The 19,824-nt window shown below is 35.2% G+C and overlaps 1 protein-coding gene across 4 annotated transcripts in view; it reads right to left on the bottom strand.

Moving 5' to 3' along the window:
* Positions 1–1,063: 1,063 nt before the first annotated feature.
* The window catches only part of LOC101889989 (sodium- and chloride-dependent GABA transporter 1), a 166,806-nt gene continuing 148,045 nt past the window's right edge, over positions 1,064–19,824 (bottom strand). For all 4 annotated transcript variants that reach the window (XM_059126051.1, XM_059126053.1, XM_059126052.1 and 1 more), the window contains 4 exons: positions 7,137–7,368; positions 5,911–6,056; positions 5,707–5,843; positions 1,064–3,335 (listed from right to left, as the gene is read on the bottom strand). In XM_059126051.1, the coding sequence (XP_058982034.1) occupies positions 1,499–3,335; positions 5,707–5,843; positions 5,911–6,056; positions 7,137–7,368 (2,352 nt within the window). In that variant the 3' untranslated portion in view covers positions 1,064–1,498. The remainder of the gene's footprint in view (positions 3,336–5,706; positions 5,844–5,910; positions 6,057–7,136; positions 7,369–19,824) is intronic.

The raw sequence follows: 19,824 nt of genomic DNA, 5'->3' as shown, positions 1-19,824 counted from the left end.
TAGTCAAATGTCTGTATCTCATATAGATGCGTTTCAGTCAAAAACCAATAATAAATGTTAATCTTTTGCCACTTCTGAGAGATTAAAGGTGTTTGGGAAATATTGGTTCCAGATCTAGGAAGACCATTTACGTGCAACATCTTCCAATAAATTGGAAATGAGCGACTTAGTTAAAGTTGCTTTTGTTCGAAAATTAGAGAACGAAACCTTTTATTATTTGTCACAATATCTTGTGGAATTCTTCCGAGTATCTCGCCTATATAAACTGTATCGTTTATTATAGTGTTGTAGGGTATTCAACGGTCGGCCCCGCTCGGCTGTAGCCTTTGCTTACTTGTTTTAAAGTAATTTCAATCAGAAATTTTAAAAAATCTTGAAATCCCATGTGCTTAGCTTTAAGGTCTCCTATATCCATAATCTTAATAACTAGCTGATTTACTAAGAAGACTCGATAATTATACTTACTAGACCCTTGTAGGTATAATTATTGAGTCTTATTAGTAAATCGGGTAGCTTTGTTTTCAGAAGTTTCACCTTTAATTTTAAAACTCAACCTTTTCAATATTTCATTGCAAGTAAATAGAACACAATGTATACTTCTTTAAAAATTAATTTATTATTTTTTTATTTACTCTTAAGGAAAAAAGTATATATTTTGAGAGCCACAAAAAAATAATAAGACCATGTTTTTTTTTTCATTGTGTATGTATCGTTGTAATATGCTAAATATTATAAGTTCCAAATATGGATACATTTCATTTATAAATATTCTTAAAAAAAACAAGAGTGGGAGACATTTTGGTTTTGCTTACTTAATTTTAAATATTTACACTAATTAATTGATAACTTTATGAACAAATGCAATTGAGGGGAGAGAAAGAAAAAATAAAAAAATGGTGGGAAACGGAAACAATTTAACAAATAATTAGACGACAAAATTTTGGTATAATTAAATAAGACATACGAAATAATAATTAAAAAATTATGGTAAATGCCTAAATAAACAATAATTCAATTTTTTTGTTTTTGGGCATTTCCAAGAGTTTTGTGTGGGAATATAAAATTGTTTTTTTTTAAAGGACTAACTATATACACTCACATACATATATAAATATGACTAAATAAGGACGACTTAAAAAAATGTGTTTTTTATTTTCTATTCTATTCGACTGCTAAGTGATTTGCTTTTCTGATATGTTCCTTTTTAGACGACATATTATCGCGAAAAAGAAAAGTCTTTATTTTTTATTATCTTTGATGTGGAATACGCTTTTACATTCAAAATTTCTAGGTGGTATATTCAATTCTTATTTATTTATTGTTTTTTTCTTAAATCGACTTAATCTTACTTATATACAATTCTATTGGAATGACGACTTTTCATATAAAATATGGATTTCTATATAAAAAAAATAATAATAAACTAGATTCGTTGATGTTTTGTTTTTTTACAACTTTTTTTTCATTTTTTAGTGGAAAAACAAAAGTGGGGAGAAAATCACAATTCCGTTGAATACTCTTGAGGATTCATGGAAAACTTGCGCCAACATATGTGATCACCATTATCATCAGAAATGGTTGGTGGCAATTTCGAGGAAGAATTTCGATTACTTTCCAATTTATTGGCATTTTGGGAGCTACGTTTGGCCTGTGGTTGATGATGCAAAGCCGAGCTGGTCACATCCTCATGTGGACCACTTGTCCTTGATGTGGAGTGATTTCGCGTTGTGGCATATGATATGGATTCATTGGATGGTGTGATTTCGATGCGTGTTGCATGCGGACCTTCCTCGGAGGACATACGTCTAATATAGACAATTTCTCGATGTTTGGGGGTATCCGGATTGGAGCTGCGCAATTCTACTTGTCCGCCCGGCATATGATGCGCCATCTGTTGTTGATGCTGGTGATGATTGGCATAGCCATTGACATTGATTTTTTGCTGCTGCGAAGGAGGCGGGGGTGGTGGGGCTTGTTGCTGATTTCGGGATCTATGCGAATAGCGGAGAGGTTTGTGATTGTCATTGTTGTGAAATGGCACAAATTGCTGGGAAATCCCCGGAAACTTATCCACACTGATATCCTCCTCTATGGCTGAGTCACCAAACACCGAACCACTGTAGTTGGGCGAACTGTTACCCGGTGTCGAAGATTTCCAGTGCTGCTGCGCTGCATTGGCCTGGCCATTGGCATACTTGCCCGATGTTGAATATTGGCCTTTCTTAATGGAATGGGTATAGTCACGGGTGCCACGACGTCTCAGGGTGAAATCCCTCTGACCTGTATCTTGGCACACAGAACGCCACTGTTTCCAGGCATGGCGGGCCAAGGGATCTGCCGGTCCCCATTCCTTGGCCGATTTGGATGCCTCACAGATCATGCCAAAGAAATTATATTCCACCTGGCGGAATATCTGCACACAGGCTATCAACATAATCACAAAGATGACAAACAATATTGGCGCCCAACGTGGCATTATGGTGGGCAGCACATCATTTTGATCATCATCGGAACACCACCACACAAGGAGTCCCGTTAAAATTGCCGGGCATATACACCACAAGCCCAACCATATTTTGAAAATTGGCCGACCTATGGAGAACTCCAAATCAGTATAGATATTCTTTACTCCATATATCCATGTCAGAGCTATTAGCTCAAACACCAAGGCCGTCACCACCATTGTGCCAACCACTCGTGAATCCAACAGCCTCGCCACATAGAAATTCGGCGAGGAGAGGGAAATTATGGCCGCCACCAAACCCACCAGACTTATGACATAATTGGGATGACGTGGTACCAACCGGGTACTGGTGTAAACCCCCACCACAATTGAGACCAAACAGGCCACCACCACCAAACCATTGACCAAGGATGGTAGCAGTTTAATCCACAAGGCATATTTCGGTGTGTCATATAAAATCCTATCGTAAATGGCCGTCAATGGCTTCAATTCATCAATCAAATATGCCCCATTGGCGGAATGATCAAATTGTATCATAAACAGCGTCACCGATATGGCATTGATCAGCAAATTGAAACATAAATACACCACCGATGTTCGTACCGCATCACCTTTGTAGAGAAATTTCCCAGTGACCATTGGCAGCACTCCCAGGCCACAATTCAAAGAGAAAATCACCTGCATTAGGGCATTGAACCAGAGATTACTTTCGAGTAGATATTTCTCGGTGAACTGCCACAGCTCGGGAAAATAGGGCACGGAACGATGTAGGGTATTGTGTACCTCCCATGATGTGAGGCAGCACAGCAATGCAAAGCCCAGCAGACCCAAAGTGAATAGAACTCGTCGCAGTACGCGTCCATTGTGGGTGCTGGAAAGACAAAGGAACATGAAAATTATTTTTTTTATCTGAATCTTAGAAACTTTTTATTTAAGGACATTAAACGGTATCTGGCAAAAAGTTCCCCGAAATTTCTAAATTACTTCAAATCGAGGAGTACCGCTGTGTGGGTCTATACCAAAATTATGGTCTATGTTGGTCATATTTTTCACAGAGCTTTATTAGTGAACCCAAAATCCCAGGCAAAGTTCCTAGTGCAAAAAAAAATCCTTTGTGTCGAATCAGAAAGTCGAGTGGAACCTTAAAAATGGGAAAAGGTGTATGTAAAATATGCCTAAAAGTATACCTTTCGAGATAAATACAGGGTGAGATGAAAAAACTGCAACCAACTTCAGATTGCTGTCATTTCTAAGCCAATCGTCCGACAGCTGTTAAAATTATCCCAGTGACAGCTCATTATATTGTTTACAAGCGTACAAAAGCATTTTGGTGAGAATTTTCCAGAAAAAAAGTTATTTGTTATGGAATTCAAGCGTAACAGTGTGATTTCTTTATATTTGGCTGGAAAACCACAAGTGGCTATCGTTGGAGCATTTAAGCATTTAAATGTGAATAAATCTTTTGTGCGTCAAGGAACTGGACGAATAAAACTGCAACATCAGCAGAAATGGTTCGAAAAGTAAAGAAGCGACTAGATCGAAATCCGCGTCGCAGTGGCCGAAAAATGGCTCGTGAGCTGAACATATCGCAACATTCCATTCGGAAAATATTGAAAGATGAGCTCGGGGTAAAGCCATTGAAATTCCAAAAAAAAAAAATAAGAACTTACACCGCAACAGAAAAAAAGTAGACCGCGGGCCATGGTGATGGTATGGGCCGCCACAACAGCCGATGGTGGCTCTCTGCTCGTATTAATCGACCGCGGCATCAGACTAAATTCCGAATATTATCGCGAAAATATTCTGGAAAGCCTTGGGCACGCAAACATTTTGGCCGCAGACCTTGTACATTCCAACAGGGCTCAGCACCATCGCCTCAGCACGCCCCACCCCAGAATGGTTACAAAATGAGGTTCCTCGCTTCATTTCCAGCACACAATGGCCACCCAAATCTACGGACACCCATCCGTTGGAGTATTGTGACTATTGGCACTAAAAAATGCCAAAGTGTCGATCCCCTCAAGCAAGCGCTTCGCCGGAAATAGAACAAAATACCGCAGAGCAACATTCGGGCTGCGTCTGACGGTTTCATTGGTCGTTTGAAGACCATAATTCGTGCCTAAGGTGACCAATTCGAGCAAATCTAAACTTATTCTAAACGTTGATGCTATTTCCGACATATTTTGCTTTCATTCAATAAAATTTAAAAAAAAAATTAAAAATTATGGCGTTTGACTTTGTTGCAGTTTTTTATCTCACCCTGTATTTATTACTTTTGGTACAACTTTAGTCCACATTTCCTAAACCACCTCCAACACTAAATTTAGTACCACTTAGTGCTTTTCATACATATTTCAATACCAGATACCAACACAGACCTCAATATACCTTACTTTCGACATTCCAGCTCTATCCCTTCAGCTAATACCCAATTCAGTACTTTTCATACAATTGTACTACACATTTCCAAGAACACCTCCATGTCTCAAATGCAGATACCAAGAGATACCTCATTATCAAATTTCGGGATTTCAGCTCTATCCCTTCGCCTTATACAAAATTTAGTACCATTCAGTACTTGTCATACAATTTAGTACACATTTCGAAAACCGACTCTAACATCAAATTCCAGACTTCAAGCACTAACTGTTCACCCATTACCAAATGGTACCAAATATAGTACTATGTTGTACTTTTAGTGCACTTGTAGTGCATCTCTTTATCACAAACATACCACCCAGTGGGGACCCCAATACAAAATGTCAATTTCCGGCTTTATCCTTTCGGCCTAAATCAAACTGTCCCTAATTTAGTACCATCTAGTACAGTTTGCACACTTAGCACACATTTCAGAAACCAAAAAAACAAGCTTACTTTCCTTGATTCGCATACCAAATTTCAAGTTTTTAGCACTATCCCTTCACATTATACCAAATGGTACCATTTTAGAAGTTCGATTTCCAAAAACGCTTTGGTACATCTATCCTGAACTCTATCAGTGACTCTTATTCCAAATTTCAAAGCTCTAGTTCATTGTCCAATACAAAGTATTAAATTTTTAGTACGCTTTAGCACTTTTCGTGTCCTTTTATTACGAATTTCCAAAAATCCAGCCTTATCACATGCCTACACACCAAGACTGACCCTCATACAGAATTTCAAGATTTTAGCTTTGTTTCTATTCTCAGTCAGTCAGTTATTTCACTACACTTTTAAATATATACACATACACATTATCTTACCAGAACATAACGATCATCCACACAACAACCAAGCCGATCGATAGTAGACCAAAATAGAAGGGATTCTCCCAAAATGGTATTAAAAATGTTTTCTGCATACATTCTTGGGCGCTGTTGTTCGTGAGCATATAACGATCCTGCAAAACGAAAGGAAAATAAAATATTAATTAAAATTTCTCTAGAACATATGTCATTGCATCATACCGATAGGAGTCGTATATTACCGACGCATTCCCGAAATGGCATCGTATTGAATGAGAACATTCCGATGTAACCAATGGACATTACAGCTTGCAGTGATATCCACACCGTTGATATCCATGAGGCAAATCGACTGATTATACAGGCGCCTTAAAAACAAGAAGATATATTTAAAATATTAATAATATCGGGGAGATTGGCCCGTTGGATGGAATATATACAAAAGCCATATAACATTTTAATGTTTATCATTAAATGTTTATATTTAAATCAATAACTATTCTCAACAAAATTAGACCTCCAGCTTGAAAAACTTATTCATCTTATCAATGTTTATTATATATTATTATAAAAGCTTAGTAAATGTTCAATTTAAATAAATAGTTAAACCAATCACATTACCATTTTCAAGGTTATTAAATTGTACTAGTAAAAGAAGATACAGAAGTTAATAGCAATTCATTCATTTAATATCGTAATGTAAGTTAATTTAAACATACGATACAATCTGAATGTTTATAACAAAGCGCCATCTTGCGTCTACAATTATAGGCATACTCAATTTCTTCCTCGCATGTTTACAAACAAAGATAAAGCATACTTTTAGGATGACTGAATAGCACACATATTATTTATCGTATTTAACTAAATAGCTGAACGTAATTTGAAGTTTCTATTGCTTTATTGAAATTTTACGATAAGTGTTGTTGGCTTTGCTATAATTAAGTGGTATTAAGTGGTGATTATTATAATTATTATTATTTATCGTATTTAACTAAATAGCTGAACGTAATTTGAAGTTTCTATTGCTTTATTGAAATTTTACGATAAGTGTTGTTGGCTTTGCTATAATTAAGTGGTATTAAGTGGTGATTATTATAATTATTATTATTTTTATTGTTATTCTTATTGTTATTATTATTATTATTATTATTATTATTATTATTATTATTATTATTATTATTATTATTATTATTATTATTATTATTATTATTATTATTATTATTATTATTATTATTATTATTATTATTATTATTATTATTATTATTATTATTATTATTATTATTATTATTATTATTATTATTATTATTATTATTATTATCACATTTTTTGTTTATTATTTATTGTTTATTATTTATTTTCTATTTTTATTTATGTTTGTATTCATTTACTTATTTCTTCAATTATTTTTTGTTCACTGCAGATGTGGGAATCAAAAACTCACTCACCTTTAAATATCGGAGATGCCCGCCATGTGTGCGCTGCTCCCTGTCCCAAAAACTGCCCCACCGATATTTCCAACAAGACAATGGGCAGACCGACTAGAAATAGTAGTAAAATATATGGTATCATATATGCCAGACCATATTTATCCAATTCCCGTGGGAAGCGAACGACGTTGGCATAGGTGACGTTCAAGCAAAGGCACAGTACTAAACCACGAAATACTGAACATTTGGTCTGCAACGAAAAAAGAGAGAGGGAAAACAATTAAATTATAAATTTATAAGGTATAACATTTTTATGATTTTTACAATTTAAGTTCAGTCTCTAAATACTGAACGAAAGTGACACAATTGTAATCATCTCCAATGAAATAGTTTTACTGTGGATGAGTATGAGATACATTTTTCCAGCTATATATAATTTCTTTAAAACTCTTCCTATACCCTAAGTTGTGGGAGAGAGAGAGAATTATAAGTTTAATTGGACCAAAGATTGTATAACACGTCGAGATGATCGCAAAAAAGTTAGGACCAAAAACATAATAATTTCCTGAATTTACTGTGGTTATAAAGCTCACAATTATGGAATTTTGCTGCGGGTAGTAGTCTAGGATTGGGTGGAAACAATTTTGGATGGTCATCGAGGGTGAGATAAAAAAACTGCAACAAAGTCAAACGCCATAATATTTATATATATATTTTTTTTTAATTTTATTGAATGAAAGCAAAAAATGTCGGAAATAGCATCAAATGTTAGAATAATTTTAATTTGTTTGAATTGATCACCTTTGGTACGAATTATGGCCTTTAAATGGCCAATGAAACCGTCACACGCAGCCCGAATGGTGCTCTGCGGTATTCTGGCCCATTCCCGGCGAAGCGCTTGCTTGAGGTGATCGACACTTTGGTATTTTTTGTGCCAACCTTGCTTTCGAAAATACTCCAGACACAATAGTCCAATCGTTTGGTATCCAGAGATTTTGGTGGCCATTGTGCGCTGTAAATGAAGCAAACCATTCTTGGTTGGCGCGTGCTGAGTGCGATGGAGCAGGGTCCTGTTGGAATGTCCAAGGTCTGCGGCCAAAATGTTTCCACGCCTAGGGCTTTAATACACCCTCACGATAATATTCGGAAATTATTCTGATGCCAAGGTCGATTAATATGAGCGGAGAGCGACCATCGGCTGTTATGGCGGTCCACACCACCACCATGACCAATGCTTGAGTTCTGGTGGTCAACCAAAGGTGCACATTTTGTCTCTTTGACCTCATTGGCAAGTAAACACGATAATTTTATTTGTTTACAAACTGCTGGACAACGAATGTTTTCTCATCAGAGACGGAGAAAACCAAATTCGGCAGTTCACCACTTTCGGCCAAGCGAAGCAAATCTTTAGCTCTTTTAAGTCTATTTTCATTCTGTTGCGGTGTAAATTCTTGCACTTTTTGGAATTTCAATGGCTTTACCCCGAGCTCATTTCTCAATGTTTGCCGAATGGAATATTGCGATATGTTCAGCTCACGAGCCATTTTTCGGCCACTGCGACCCCGGTTTCGATCAAGTCGCTTCTTTACTTTTCGAACCATTTCTGCTGATGTTACTGTTTTCGTCTTTCGTCCACTTCCTTGACGTCGGGCTATGCTTCCGGTATCACGATAACGAGCAATGGTACGAGACACAAAAGATTTATTCACTTTTAAATGCTGGAGTGGTCTAAGACACTTTTTCTAGAAAATTCTCACCAAAATGCTTTTGTACACTTGTAAACAATATAATGAGCTGTGACTGGAATCATTTTAACAGCTGTCGGACGAGTGGCTTAGGAATGACAGCAGTCTGAAGTTGGTTGCAGTTTTTTTTCATCTCACCCTGCATAATGTTTCTATTTAGCAATTTTTTTGTAAATTTTGAAATTTGAAAAAAAAGTAAAAAAGCTGTAAGTTCGGCCGGGCCGAACTTTGAGTACCCTCCTCCATTTGGTACAAATTTAACAATTTTCAAAAAAAAAAAAAATAAAATCCGTTAAAAATTCTGTTAAAATCTTAAAAATACCGAATGTAGCCGTATATTAGAGTCTATACGACGACGTGGACCTTTTGTCAAAAGCTATTACAATATTCAAATGCGAAACTTGAAAAAAATATTTTTATAATGTAGCTAAAATCATCAAAATACTGAATATAGGGAGGTACCATGGGGGCTATACGAAGACTTGGACCTGCTCCGACAATTTTCTGTCATAGGCTGTAGCATTCATTACGAACTTCAAATACTAAATTTGAAATAGTTCCGGTAAATAATGTCGCTAAAATCATCAAAATACCGCATATCGGGAGGTACCGTTATATGGGGGCTATACGAAGACGTGGACCTACATGGCTCATTTTCTGTCATAGGCTGTAGCATTCATTACGAACTTCAAATACCTAATTTGAAACAATTCCGGTTAATAATGTCGCTAAAATCATCAAAATACCGAATATCGGGGGGTACCGTTATATGGGGGCTATGCGAAGACGTGGACCTGCACAGACAATTTTCTGTCATAGGCTGTAGCATTCATTACGAACTTCAAATACTAAATTTGAAATAGTTCCGGTAAATAATCTCGCTAAAGTCATCAAATTACCGCATATCGGGAGGTACCGTTATGGTCCCATTTTCATTGCCAAAAGTCCTGCAGACACAATATACATTTGAGCAAAATTTTATTAACCTGCTTCATTTCGTTCGGAAGCTAGAGTTATTTCCACAGACGTGCGGACATCGCTAAATCGACATAGAATTTTATGCTGATCAAGAATATATATACTTTGTGGGGCCTAAAATGTATATTTCGAGGTGTTACAAAACGGAATGACAAAATTAATATACCCTCCATACTATGGTGGAGGGTATGAAAATAAAATAAATTGAGATACCTTTAATTCTTCACTGGTTTACTAACTTTCTTTCTCGCTCTCTATATTTACCCCTTTCTGAACCGGAGAAAAAAATCATCTTGGTTTGTGTCTTTGCTAATTGCACACGAATTTATCTTGATGGACATAATAAAAGTTGGGCCCGACCGAACTTAGTTGTTTTTTCAGTTGTTAATTTTTGTAGGACTCCCCCAACTTCTGTCAGTTTTAATATAATATAATATAAAATAATCCCATATACAACCAATGTGTAACTCTATACTTTGTTTTGACACATTCTGTAGCTTTGACAGAAATGTAAAGCTGAATTTAGAACTTAACAACCATTCGTCTTTCTTGCACTAGGCAGAGAATTCTTTAAATAATTTATGCTGGTAGGAATGTATATTGAATTTCAAGCAAAATATTTTTTTTATTTCCCAAAAATAATTCAAAATTTAACCAGCAAAGAAAGTCCTAAAGTCCGCCGGGCCGATTTTATGATACCCTACACCACTTTGTCAATTTACTTGAGCTCCACATAACAATTAAAAGATTTTATGGGAAAATTTAATCATACACGCTATGATTATAATTGTAATTTAAAGTTCAAGGGAATAAATATGCCGAAGCATTTGTATCTTTTAAATTCGGACTTGTATTGCCCATTTGGTGCAAAATTTATTTGAAATCGGGTAAAGATATATATGGGAGCTATATCCAAATCTGAACCGATCTCGATAAAAGTTGGCAAAGATATTCCTGAGCTGTATTTGATATATCTCCCTGAATATCGTTGTTACGGAGTGCATATTACGGCTGCGGAGGACGAAAATAACAAATCGGATGAAAAATATATATATAGGAGCTATAGCTATATCTGAACCGATTTCGATCAAATTTGGCATACTTATTTTCAGGTCCAATCTGATCGTACGTGCAAAATTCCATACAATTCGGACAGATATTACACGTTTGGTGCACAATAAAAGGCAAATCGGACGAAGATATATATGGGAGCTATATCTAAATTTTGACCGATTATCTCCAATTTCAATAAGGTTCGTCCTTGGACCAAACAAATGATTTGTGCAAAATTTCATCTGGATAGGACAATAAATGCGAACTTTACTTTGTTTACAAAAATACATGGACAGATGGAGGGACGGACGGACATGCATAAATCGGCTCAGAATGTGATTCTATGCATATCATCAAAGGGAACTATGGGTCTATCTCGTTTCCTTTTGCCTGTTACAAAAAAATGCACAAAGATATAATACCCTGACCTTGTGGTGTAGGGTATAAATACTAAATAAGCATCTGGTTCATTCTTAACATCACATATTGAACTATTTCTACAAACACAAGATCGGTTACAAAGATGGTAAAGATCGGACCATTCCTCCTGATACCTTACCCAAAAAGGTCAAAGTTTTGATTAACGAAACCTGTTATAAAATCTGAAATAAGCATCTGGTTCTCTTAATGTTTCACATATCGTATTATTTCTAATAATACAATATCTGCTGTAAAGATGAAATTTATCTCCCACAAAGGGTAAAAATTTTGAATATCCATGAAGCTCATAAAACGCGAAACCCTGCGAACCCCTTCTGATACCTCACCCACAAAGGGTCACAATTGTCAATACTTTTATCTGTCATAACTTGCAAAACAAGTCAGCGATTTTTTACAACTTCCTATATCTCAATATTTTTCACAACTAAAAACCTGAGATAAATTCGAAGTTTACGATTTCGCATAAAATTGGAGATAAATGTTCGATTTTCTTGTAATTTGGAATTGGAATACATCGGTCAACTACATCTGCTACCTAACGAAACATTTTAACATTGTCTAAAAATTATCACATATTTCATATAAAGTTAAGGAAGTAACACATTAGGAAATTTAAATACGAAAATTGAAAGAATTCCGATGAATAATTTCTCTAAACTCATCAAAATACCGAATACCGTTATATGGGGGCTATACGAAGGCATGTATCTGCATATACAACTTTCTGACATGGGCTGTAGTAACTTCAAATACGAAATTTGAAACAATTCCGGTGAATAATGTCACCAAAATCATCAAAATACCGGATATAAAGAGGGACACATATATGGGAGCTATAACTAAACGTGGACCTATACAGCCCATTTTCAGTTCCAAAAGTCCTGCAGACGAAACACACATTTGAGCACAATTTTATCAGCCTACTTCAATTCGTTCGGAGGCCAGACTGATTACCACAGACGGACAGATGGACTTTCATGCAAAGAATAAGCAACGACACTGTTGAAGAAATTTCCAAACGTACATGCATATGTATGTGTGTACATGCGTACATTCTAAATATTTGTCAACTTTTTAGTGCAGCAATTACATTTTAACATGTTGAACAATAAATGTATGTACTTTTATGTTTTTGTTTTTTTTTTATTTTTTTTTCGTACGTAATAATTACTGCCTTAAGAATCTACAGTTAATAGCCAACATGTTTTTGAAAGCACCCAAGCAAAGCCAGTTCATAAGGCTTGCAATTAACCCAGTTTATGAAAAAAAAACAACAAAATAACAAAAACTTTGTCAAGAATTGACAATATTTCATAAATGTAGAATCCATTTAAAAAAAAAATACCACGGTGTTGTCAAACTAAAATTTATAGGCCAAAATTGCTCTCCAATTATTAACCACTGACAAATTGCTAATTTTTAAAATTTTCTTAGTTTGCTTTAAATTCTTGGTATTTGTGATTTTATTTTTGTAGTCTTTTTTGAAAAACAAAACCAAAAATTTTTTGGTTTTTTTTTTTTGTTCCTCTTCTTCTCCATCACTTTTACTCACTCACATGTAAGAAGAGGTCTATGGCTAACTAAAGTATGTTTTGACGAAAAGAAAGGTAACGAAAAAAAAAAACACTTAACTTTCTATGTCTTTATGTCCGCAGTCATATCCAGCAGTAAATTGCTGATGCTTTAAGTATTTTTTTTTCTAGCTTCTTAATTGACCCGAGCGTATGGTGTAGGCTTTCGTTTCGCTAATGATATGGGAAATTTTTTGGCATCTCACTGGCTGCCAGTCGACTGACTGAAAGGGAAATGGTGGTAAGGCGTAGTCGATGGCTAATGAAAATGAAATTCTATTCGCTGCCGATCGATGAAAGTGAATAACGGAAATAGAATGTATGAGGGGTATTGGTGGAATTTCGGAGGTATTTCAAAGTTGTAAAATTTGGAAAATTTATAAAAGTATAGCTATTGCCTAGAGAATTCTTTCAATTAGCCACTGCTACACTAGGCAACAAGAAAATTATCTGTCCATATGAAAAAGTATTAAAATAATTGACTGACTGGGAATCAACGCCCAGACGAAACGACTGATGCCAGAATCTTGAAATATTGCACGAGGGTCAGTCTTGTTGCGTAGGCTGGAAATTCGTACTAAAATGGTACGAAAAGTATTAAAATGTACTAAAAATTTAACACTTGGTACAGGACAACTCGAATAAGTAAGAATTTTGGAATAGGAGTCACTGATGGAGTGCAGAATAGATATATCAAAGAATTATTGAAAATTCGAACTTAAAGGTTATGAAAAGTTCTAAAATGGTACCAAACTTTTAGAATGGCACCATTTGCATTTATGTGAATGGAGAGAGCTAAAAACTTGAAATTTGGTACCAGAATCAAAGCTGGAAAGAAACTTTTATATATGAAGATGGTTTTGGAAATGTGTACTAAATGTGCGAACTGTACAAAATGGTACTAAATTTGGAACAGTTTGGTTTAGGGTGAATGGATAAAGCTGGAATTTTGAAAGCTTGTATTGGGGTCCCTGTTGGTGGTAGGTTTGTGATAAGGAGGTGCCCTGGAAATGTGTGCTATAATTATACGAAATGCACTAACTAGTACTATATTTGATACAATTTGCCTTTGGGTGAACAGATAGTGCTTAAAATGTGAAATTTGGTGTTAGAATAGCGATTCATGTGCTTCGTTTCGAAAATGTGTACTATAATTGTTTGAAAAGTACTAAATGTTACTAAAATTGTTATTGGGTGAAAGGATTGGGATGGAATTTTGAAATTTGATATTGTGGTTTCTGTTTGTATCTGGTACGGAGATATGGTGGTGGGATTGGAAATGTGTACTCTAAGTGCAAATAGTACTATTTTTACCAAATAGTACCAAATAGTACTATTTTTGGTACAATTTGGTGTTGGGTGAACAGATAGTGTTTGAAATCCTTAATTTGATATAAGGGTTGCTGTTTATGTGTAGCCAGAACATATAGAGTTGCCTTCGGAAATGTGTACTATAATTCTGCTGAAAGTACAGAATGGGACTATATTTGGTATTCGGTGAAGGGATAGAGATATACTTCGGAAATTAAATATTTAGATGACTGATTGAGAAATGTGTCCTACATTTGTAAGAAAAGTACTAAATGGTACTAAATTTGGCATTGGGTGAAGCATAAAATATGAATCCTCAAATTTCATATTGAAATCTATTTTCAAATCTAGGATGGAGACATGGAGGGGATTTCGGAAATGTGTACTATATTTGTACAAAATAACTAATTAGTACCAATTAGTTATTTCGTACAAATATAGTACACATTGGGTATCGGCCTATTACTATAGCTGGAATCTCGAAATTTAATATTAAGGTCCCTGTTGGTAAATGCCATTGAAATTAGAGGTAATTTTGAAAATATGTACTGCAATTGTACGAAAAGAACTAAATTGTACTACAATTGGTATTGGGTGAAGGGCTAGAGCTGGAATACCAAAATTTGATATTGAGGTCTCTTTTGGTATCGGGATGGAAATATGGAGGAGGTTTTGGAAATGTGTGAAATGTGAGCTATAATTGTACGAAAAGTACTAAACGGTACTAAATTGGGTATTGGGAGAAGGGATAGGGCTGTAATACTCAAATTTGATATTGAGGTCTAGAATTGAGACATGGGGTTGGTTTTGGAAAAGTACTATTTTTGGCAGAAGTTGGTATTGACTGAACAAATAGTGCTTGAAATTAATATTATGTTATGAATCTTAGGGTCCCTGATGTGTGGTCGGATATATTGAGGTGGTTTGGGAAATTTGTTCAATAATTGTTCGAAAAGTAATAATCTGGCGAAGGTAAAGGGCTAGAATCCTCTCTGTTGATGTCTGTGGTTGAGGCTGATTTTGGATATGCGTACTATAATTGCAATAAATGGTTCTAAATTTTGTAATGAGCTGAAATTCTGAATTTTTATATTGAGGTTACTGATAGATTTTGGGTTCAAATATGAAGACATTAAAATAGTTTTGGACACAAAAATTGGATGCGGGTCCGTTGTGCAATGTTTTTTTTTTAATATCCTTCACTTTGAAGGATTTTGAAGACTTTTTGTGTAAAAGGGAAACATTTTCCAAATATTCTTTGCGGAATAAAGAATTCAACCCCACAACTAAGTTAGCCAAGTCCCCCCGTTTTTCTGTCGGTAGAAATCATTCTAGCTTCAAAAGGGAATAAAGTAGGTGGACAAAATTTAACCCAAATGTATTTTGGGTCTGTTATTGAAAAGGGAATTATAGGTCCAAAATATCTAATAGACTCCATACAACGATACGCCCCGATATTTTGCATTTTTTTTTTATTTTGGACACATCTTTCAACTGAATTTTCTCAAGATTGAAGTTCGCTATGGGTATCATTTTCTCTGGCATATAATTGTCTTTTTAGGTTTATGTTCTCGTGTAACTGTCTATAACGAGACCAACTAACGGAGCTAGATTCACGAATGATATGGACATAGTTCGATTATTCCTTTCGTGGAGTAATTTATTTGAACTAGTTTGTTCCATCAGGAAACAAATCGAAATCAAATATAGATAAAACAAGTAAAAAACATTAAATTCGGCCAGGCCAAACTTTTAATACCCTCCACCTCAGGGTAAAGGAAACATTAGAGCCGATTATGACACACTTATTCCAATTTTTAGACATATTCATGGGAAAATGTTCCAAAAATTATCAAAATAACGAATATCAGGAAATACGGCTATATGGGGCTATACAAAAACGTGAACGTATACATAAAGTGTTTCGCCAAAGGAGCTAGAACCCTTTATGACCTACAAATACCAATTTTCAGACAAATCCGTGAAAAAATGTGTCAAAAACCATTAAAATGCCGAGTATCGGGAGGTACGGTTATATAGGAACTATACCAAAGCGTGAACCTATACATGCAATGTCTCGCCACCCGAACTGGGACCCGTTATAACCTACAAATGCCTATTTTCAGACAAATTCGTGAAAAAATATGGCATAAATAATCAAAATACCGAATATCAGGAGGTACGGTTATATATATACCAAAACGTGGACCGATATATCTCATTTTCGATACCAACCATCCTAGACACAATACAAATTGCTCTGATAAATTTTGGCGCTCTACGTCAAATAATGTGGGCTGTATCGTGATTTCAACAGACAGACGGACAGACAGACGGACATCGTTAAATCGACTTAGAATTTCATGCTGATTATGAATATATATCCAATTACCACTTTGGTAATTTATGGGGTCTACGACGAATATTTAAGGATGTTACAAACGGAATGACAAAGTTAATATACCCATCTTTCCAAGGTGGAGGGTATAAAAATAGGACCTCCCTATAGAAGTCCAACGAACCTATAAGAATATTTTTTCATGTAATTGAGACACAGAGATCCTTCTCTAATCCGTGCGGAGGAAATTTTGAAACGTCTGTTATAATTCGGTAACGTAACTTAAATGTAAGAGATCCTTCAAAAAAGCCCCAAAAACCTTAAAAATCTCTAATTTTAGAACCATCTCTTTTTCATATATTTCAAAAATGTTTCATTACAACTTGGATTCATAATGGATTACATCGAACAGACTCTTTGGAATAGTAATTTGTTCGTTTTGAAAATTTTCCAAAAAAAAAATATAAAAATTATCTTCTCTTCCGCCTTTCGATGTCTGGGTAAATTACACGAACTCTGTAATCAATTAAAGCTGAAATAACCAAAAACCAGAAAATATGACCAAAATCATTTCCCTTAAATCTCGTGAAGCATGCAAACATAAATTTTCAAATTAGCAGATTTCTATAGAACATAATTTTCTGCTTGATTAACTCGAGATTGTTGGCACTCATGCCGAAGAGACCTCATCATCTAGTCACCACGAAGTGAAAGTCTTTCTCAATTACCATCATTAGAAGTTGGCCATGATCGCACATTGGTTAGCCATTGATGAGAAAGAAATAAATACCCAGCGCAAAATACTTTAAATAAATGTCCATGTTATTAAATATTTTGCTGTGAAAGGTAGCGCTTATCTTTTTCATGGCCTCTAATGCAAGCTACAACAAGAATGCATTTAAACATGAGACCAACAAAAAAAAAATTAACATTGAAAACAAAAATCAGGAAAAGGTTTGTACAAAACCAAAATCAAATTCATGTTATCATTGTAGTGAAATGTTATACCAAATGTGGTAATTTTAGCCTTTTACGGAGCAAAAAAATTATTTAACATCAACTGCAATTATAACAACAACAACACAAAAAAAACCAATATGAGCCACAAAAAAATGTATATTTAAAAAATTGCATAAAAGAAAATTGGAAAAATGTTAATCAAAACAAAAGAAGAAAATGCTTTAAACAATTAGTTGGTAATACTGGATTTAATGCACCCTACTTTAATGAAAACCAGTAAAGAAAGCCTTAAAGTCGGGCGGGCCGACTTTATGATACCCTACACCACTTTGGTAATTTAGTAGAGCTCCACATAAAAATTAAAAGTTTTAATGGGAGAATTCAATCATACACACTATGATTATAATTATAATTTAAAGTTCAAAGGGCTAAATATGCCGAAGCATTTGTATCTTTTAAATTCGGACTTCGGACTCCAAATCTGAACCGATCTTGATAAAATTTGGCAAAGATATTTCTGAGCTGTGTTTCATATACTTCCCTGAATATCGTTGTTACGGAGTGCATATTACGGCAAATATAACAAATTGGATGAACAATATATATGGGAGCTATAGCTATATCTGAACCGATCTTCACCAAATTTGGCATACTAGCTTCTAGACTCAATTCGGTCGTAAGTGCCAAATTTCATCCCATATTAGACGTTTGGTGCACAATAAAAGTTAAATCGGACGAAGTTATATATGGGAGCTACATCTAAATTTTGACCGACGACTTCTCCAAATACAATAGGGTTCGTCCTTCGGCCAAACAAATGATTTGTGTAATTTCATTTGGATCGGGTAATAAATGCGAACTGTACTTTGCTCACAAAAATACAAGGACAGACGGACTGACATGCATTAATCGACTCAGAATGTGATTCTATGCAGATCATCAAAAGGAACTATGGGTCTATCTCTTTTTCTTTTGCCTGTTACTAACAAATGCGTAAAGACACAATACGCTGACCATCTTGTGGTGTAGGGTATAAATATAAAACATGTCAGTGGGTTTGAAGATTTAATACCACCCCCTTAAAAAAATTAAAAGATTTGAAATAATATGTTCGCAATCTAATATTTTTTTACACGCTCAGCCATAAGGCTAAAGAGGGTATATATCATTTGATACAGCCGAAACGTGCCTCAACGAAATAATGGTTTTGGACCCTAGGTCCATTTGAACCAAATCCGTTTCAGGACATTTGGAGTCGATCTAGGGGTGTTCGTCCCTCCCTCCGGGTATCCGATTGCATCCAAACATGGCACATCATAATAATATTGTCAAACCTAAATCGAGTTCGGATGTGGGCAATACTGGTCCTTCTCCTTCTCCAGAAACTAATTATAGAATAACAAAGGATCATCCAATTTGGTGCCAGGTTTCCAAATTCCAATTTTTATACCAGTTCGAAAATGGACAATATCGGCCCACTCCATCTCGTACCTCCCCCACCAAAGGTATTTATTCAACATATTGAATAAATAAAATCTCTCATAAAATGTGATATAAGCATTCGTTTCTCTTAAAATCGCATATAACCTAATATTTTGACTAACAAAAGATTTGGTGTGAAGATGGGATATATCGGACCACTCATTCAGAAACCTCCCCCACAAAGGGGTCAACATTTCGAATAACCTAAAGCTCATAAAACGCGAAATGAGCATTCGATTAATTTCAAACTCAACAAACCTAAATATTTCTACCAAGACAATATATTCTGTGAATATGGGATATGTCGGTTTGATACTTCTGGTACCTCTCCCACAAAGGGTCAAAATTCTTAATATCCATGAAGCTCATAAAACGCTTAATTTACATCAGATTCCATTCAGACTTGGTACATCTCAATATTTTCATCAAGATCTGTTATAAAGATGGTAGTGATCAAACCATGCCTTCTGGTGCCTCCCCCAGAAAGGTGAGATTTTTGAATAACCGAAGCGATCATAAAATCCGAAATAAAGATCCCGATCTGTTCATAGTTCAATCATCCCATTATTTCTACTACCACAAGATCTGCTGTGAATATGAGATATATCGGTCCATTCCTTCAGCTAACTCGCCCACAAAGGGTCAAAATTTTGAATATCCATTAAGCTTATAAAACACAAAATTAAAATCCAATTCCATTCAGACTTGACACATCTCAATATTTCCAACAACAGAAGATCTATTATAAAGATGGTAGAGATCGAACCATATCTTCTGGTACCTCCCCCACATAGGGTTCAAGATTTTGAAATAATTTATTGTTTTCC

This window comes from Musca domestica, unplaced genomic scaffold (genome assembly GCF_030504385.1).
Source record: "Musca domestica strain aabys unplaced genomic scaffold, Musca_domestica.polishedcontigs.V.1.1 36, whole genome shotgun sequence".
Lineage (NCBI taxonomy): Eukaryota > Metazoa > Arthropoda > Insecta > Diptera > Muscidae > Musca > Musca domestica.
The sequence above is the reverse complement of the archived record's forward strand: the minus strand, read 5'-3'. Positions and strand labels throughout refer to the sequence as shown.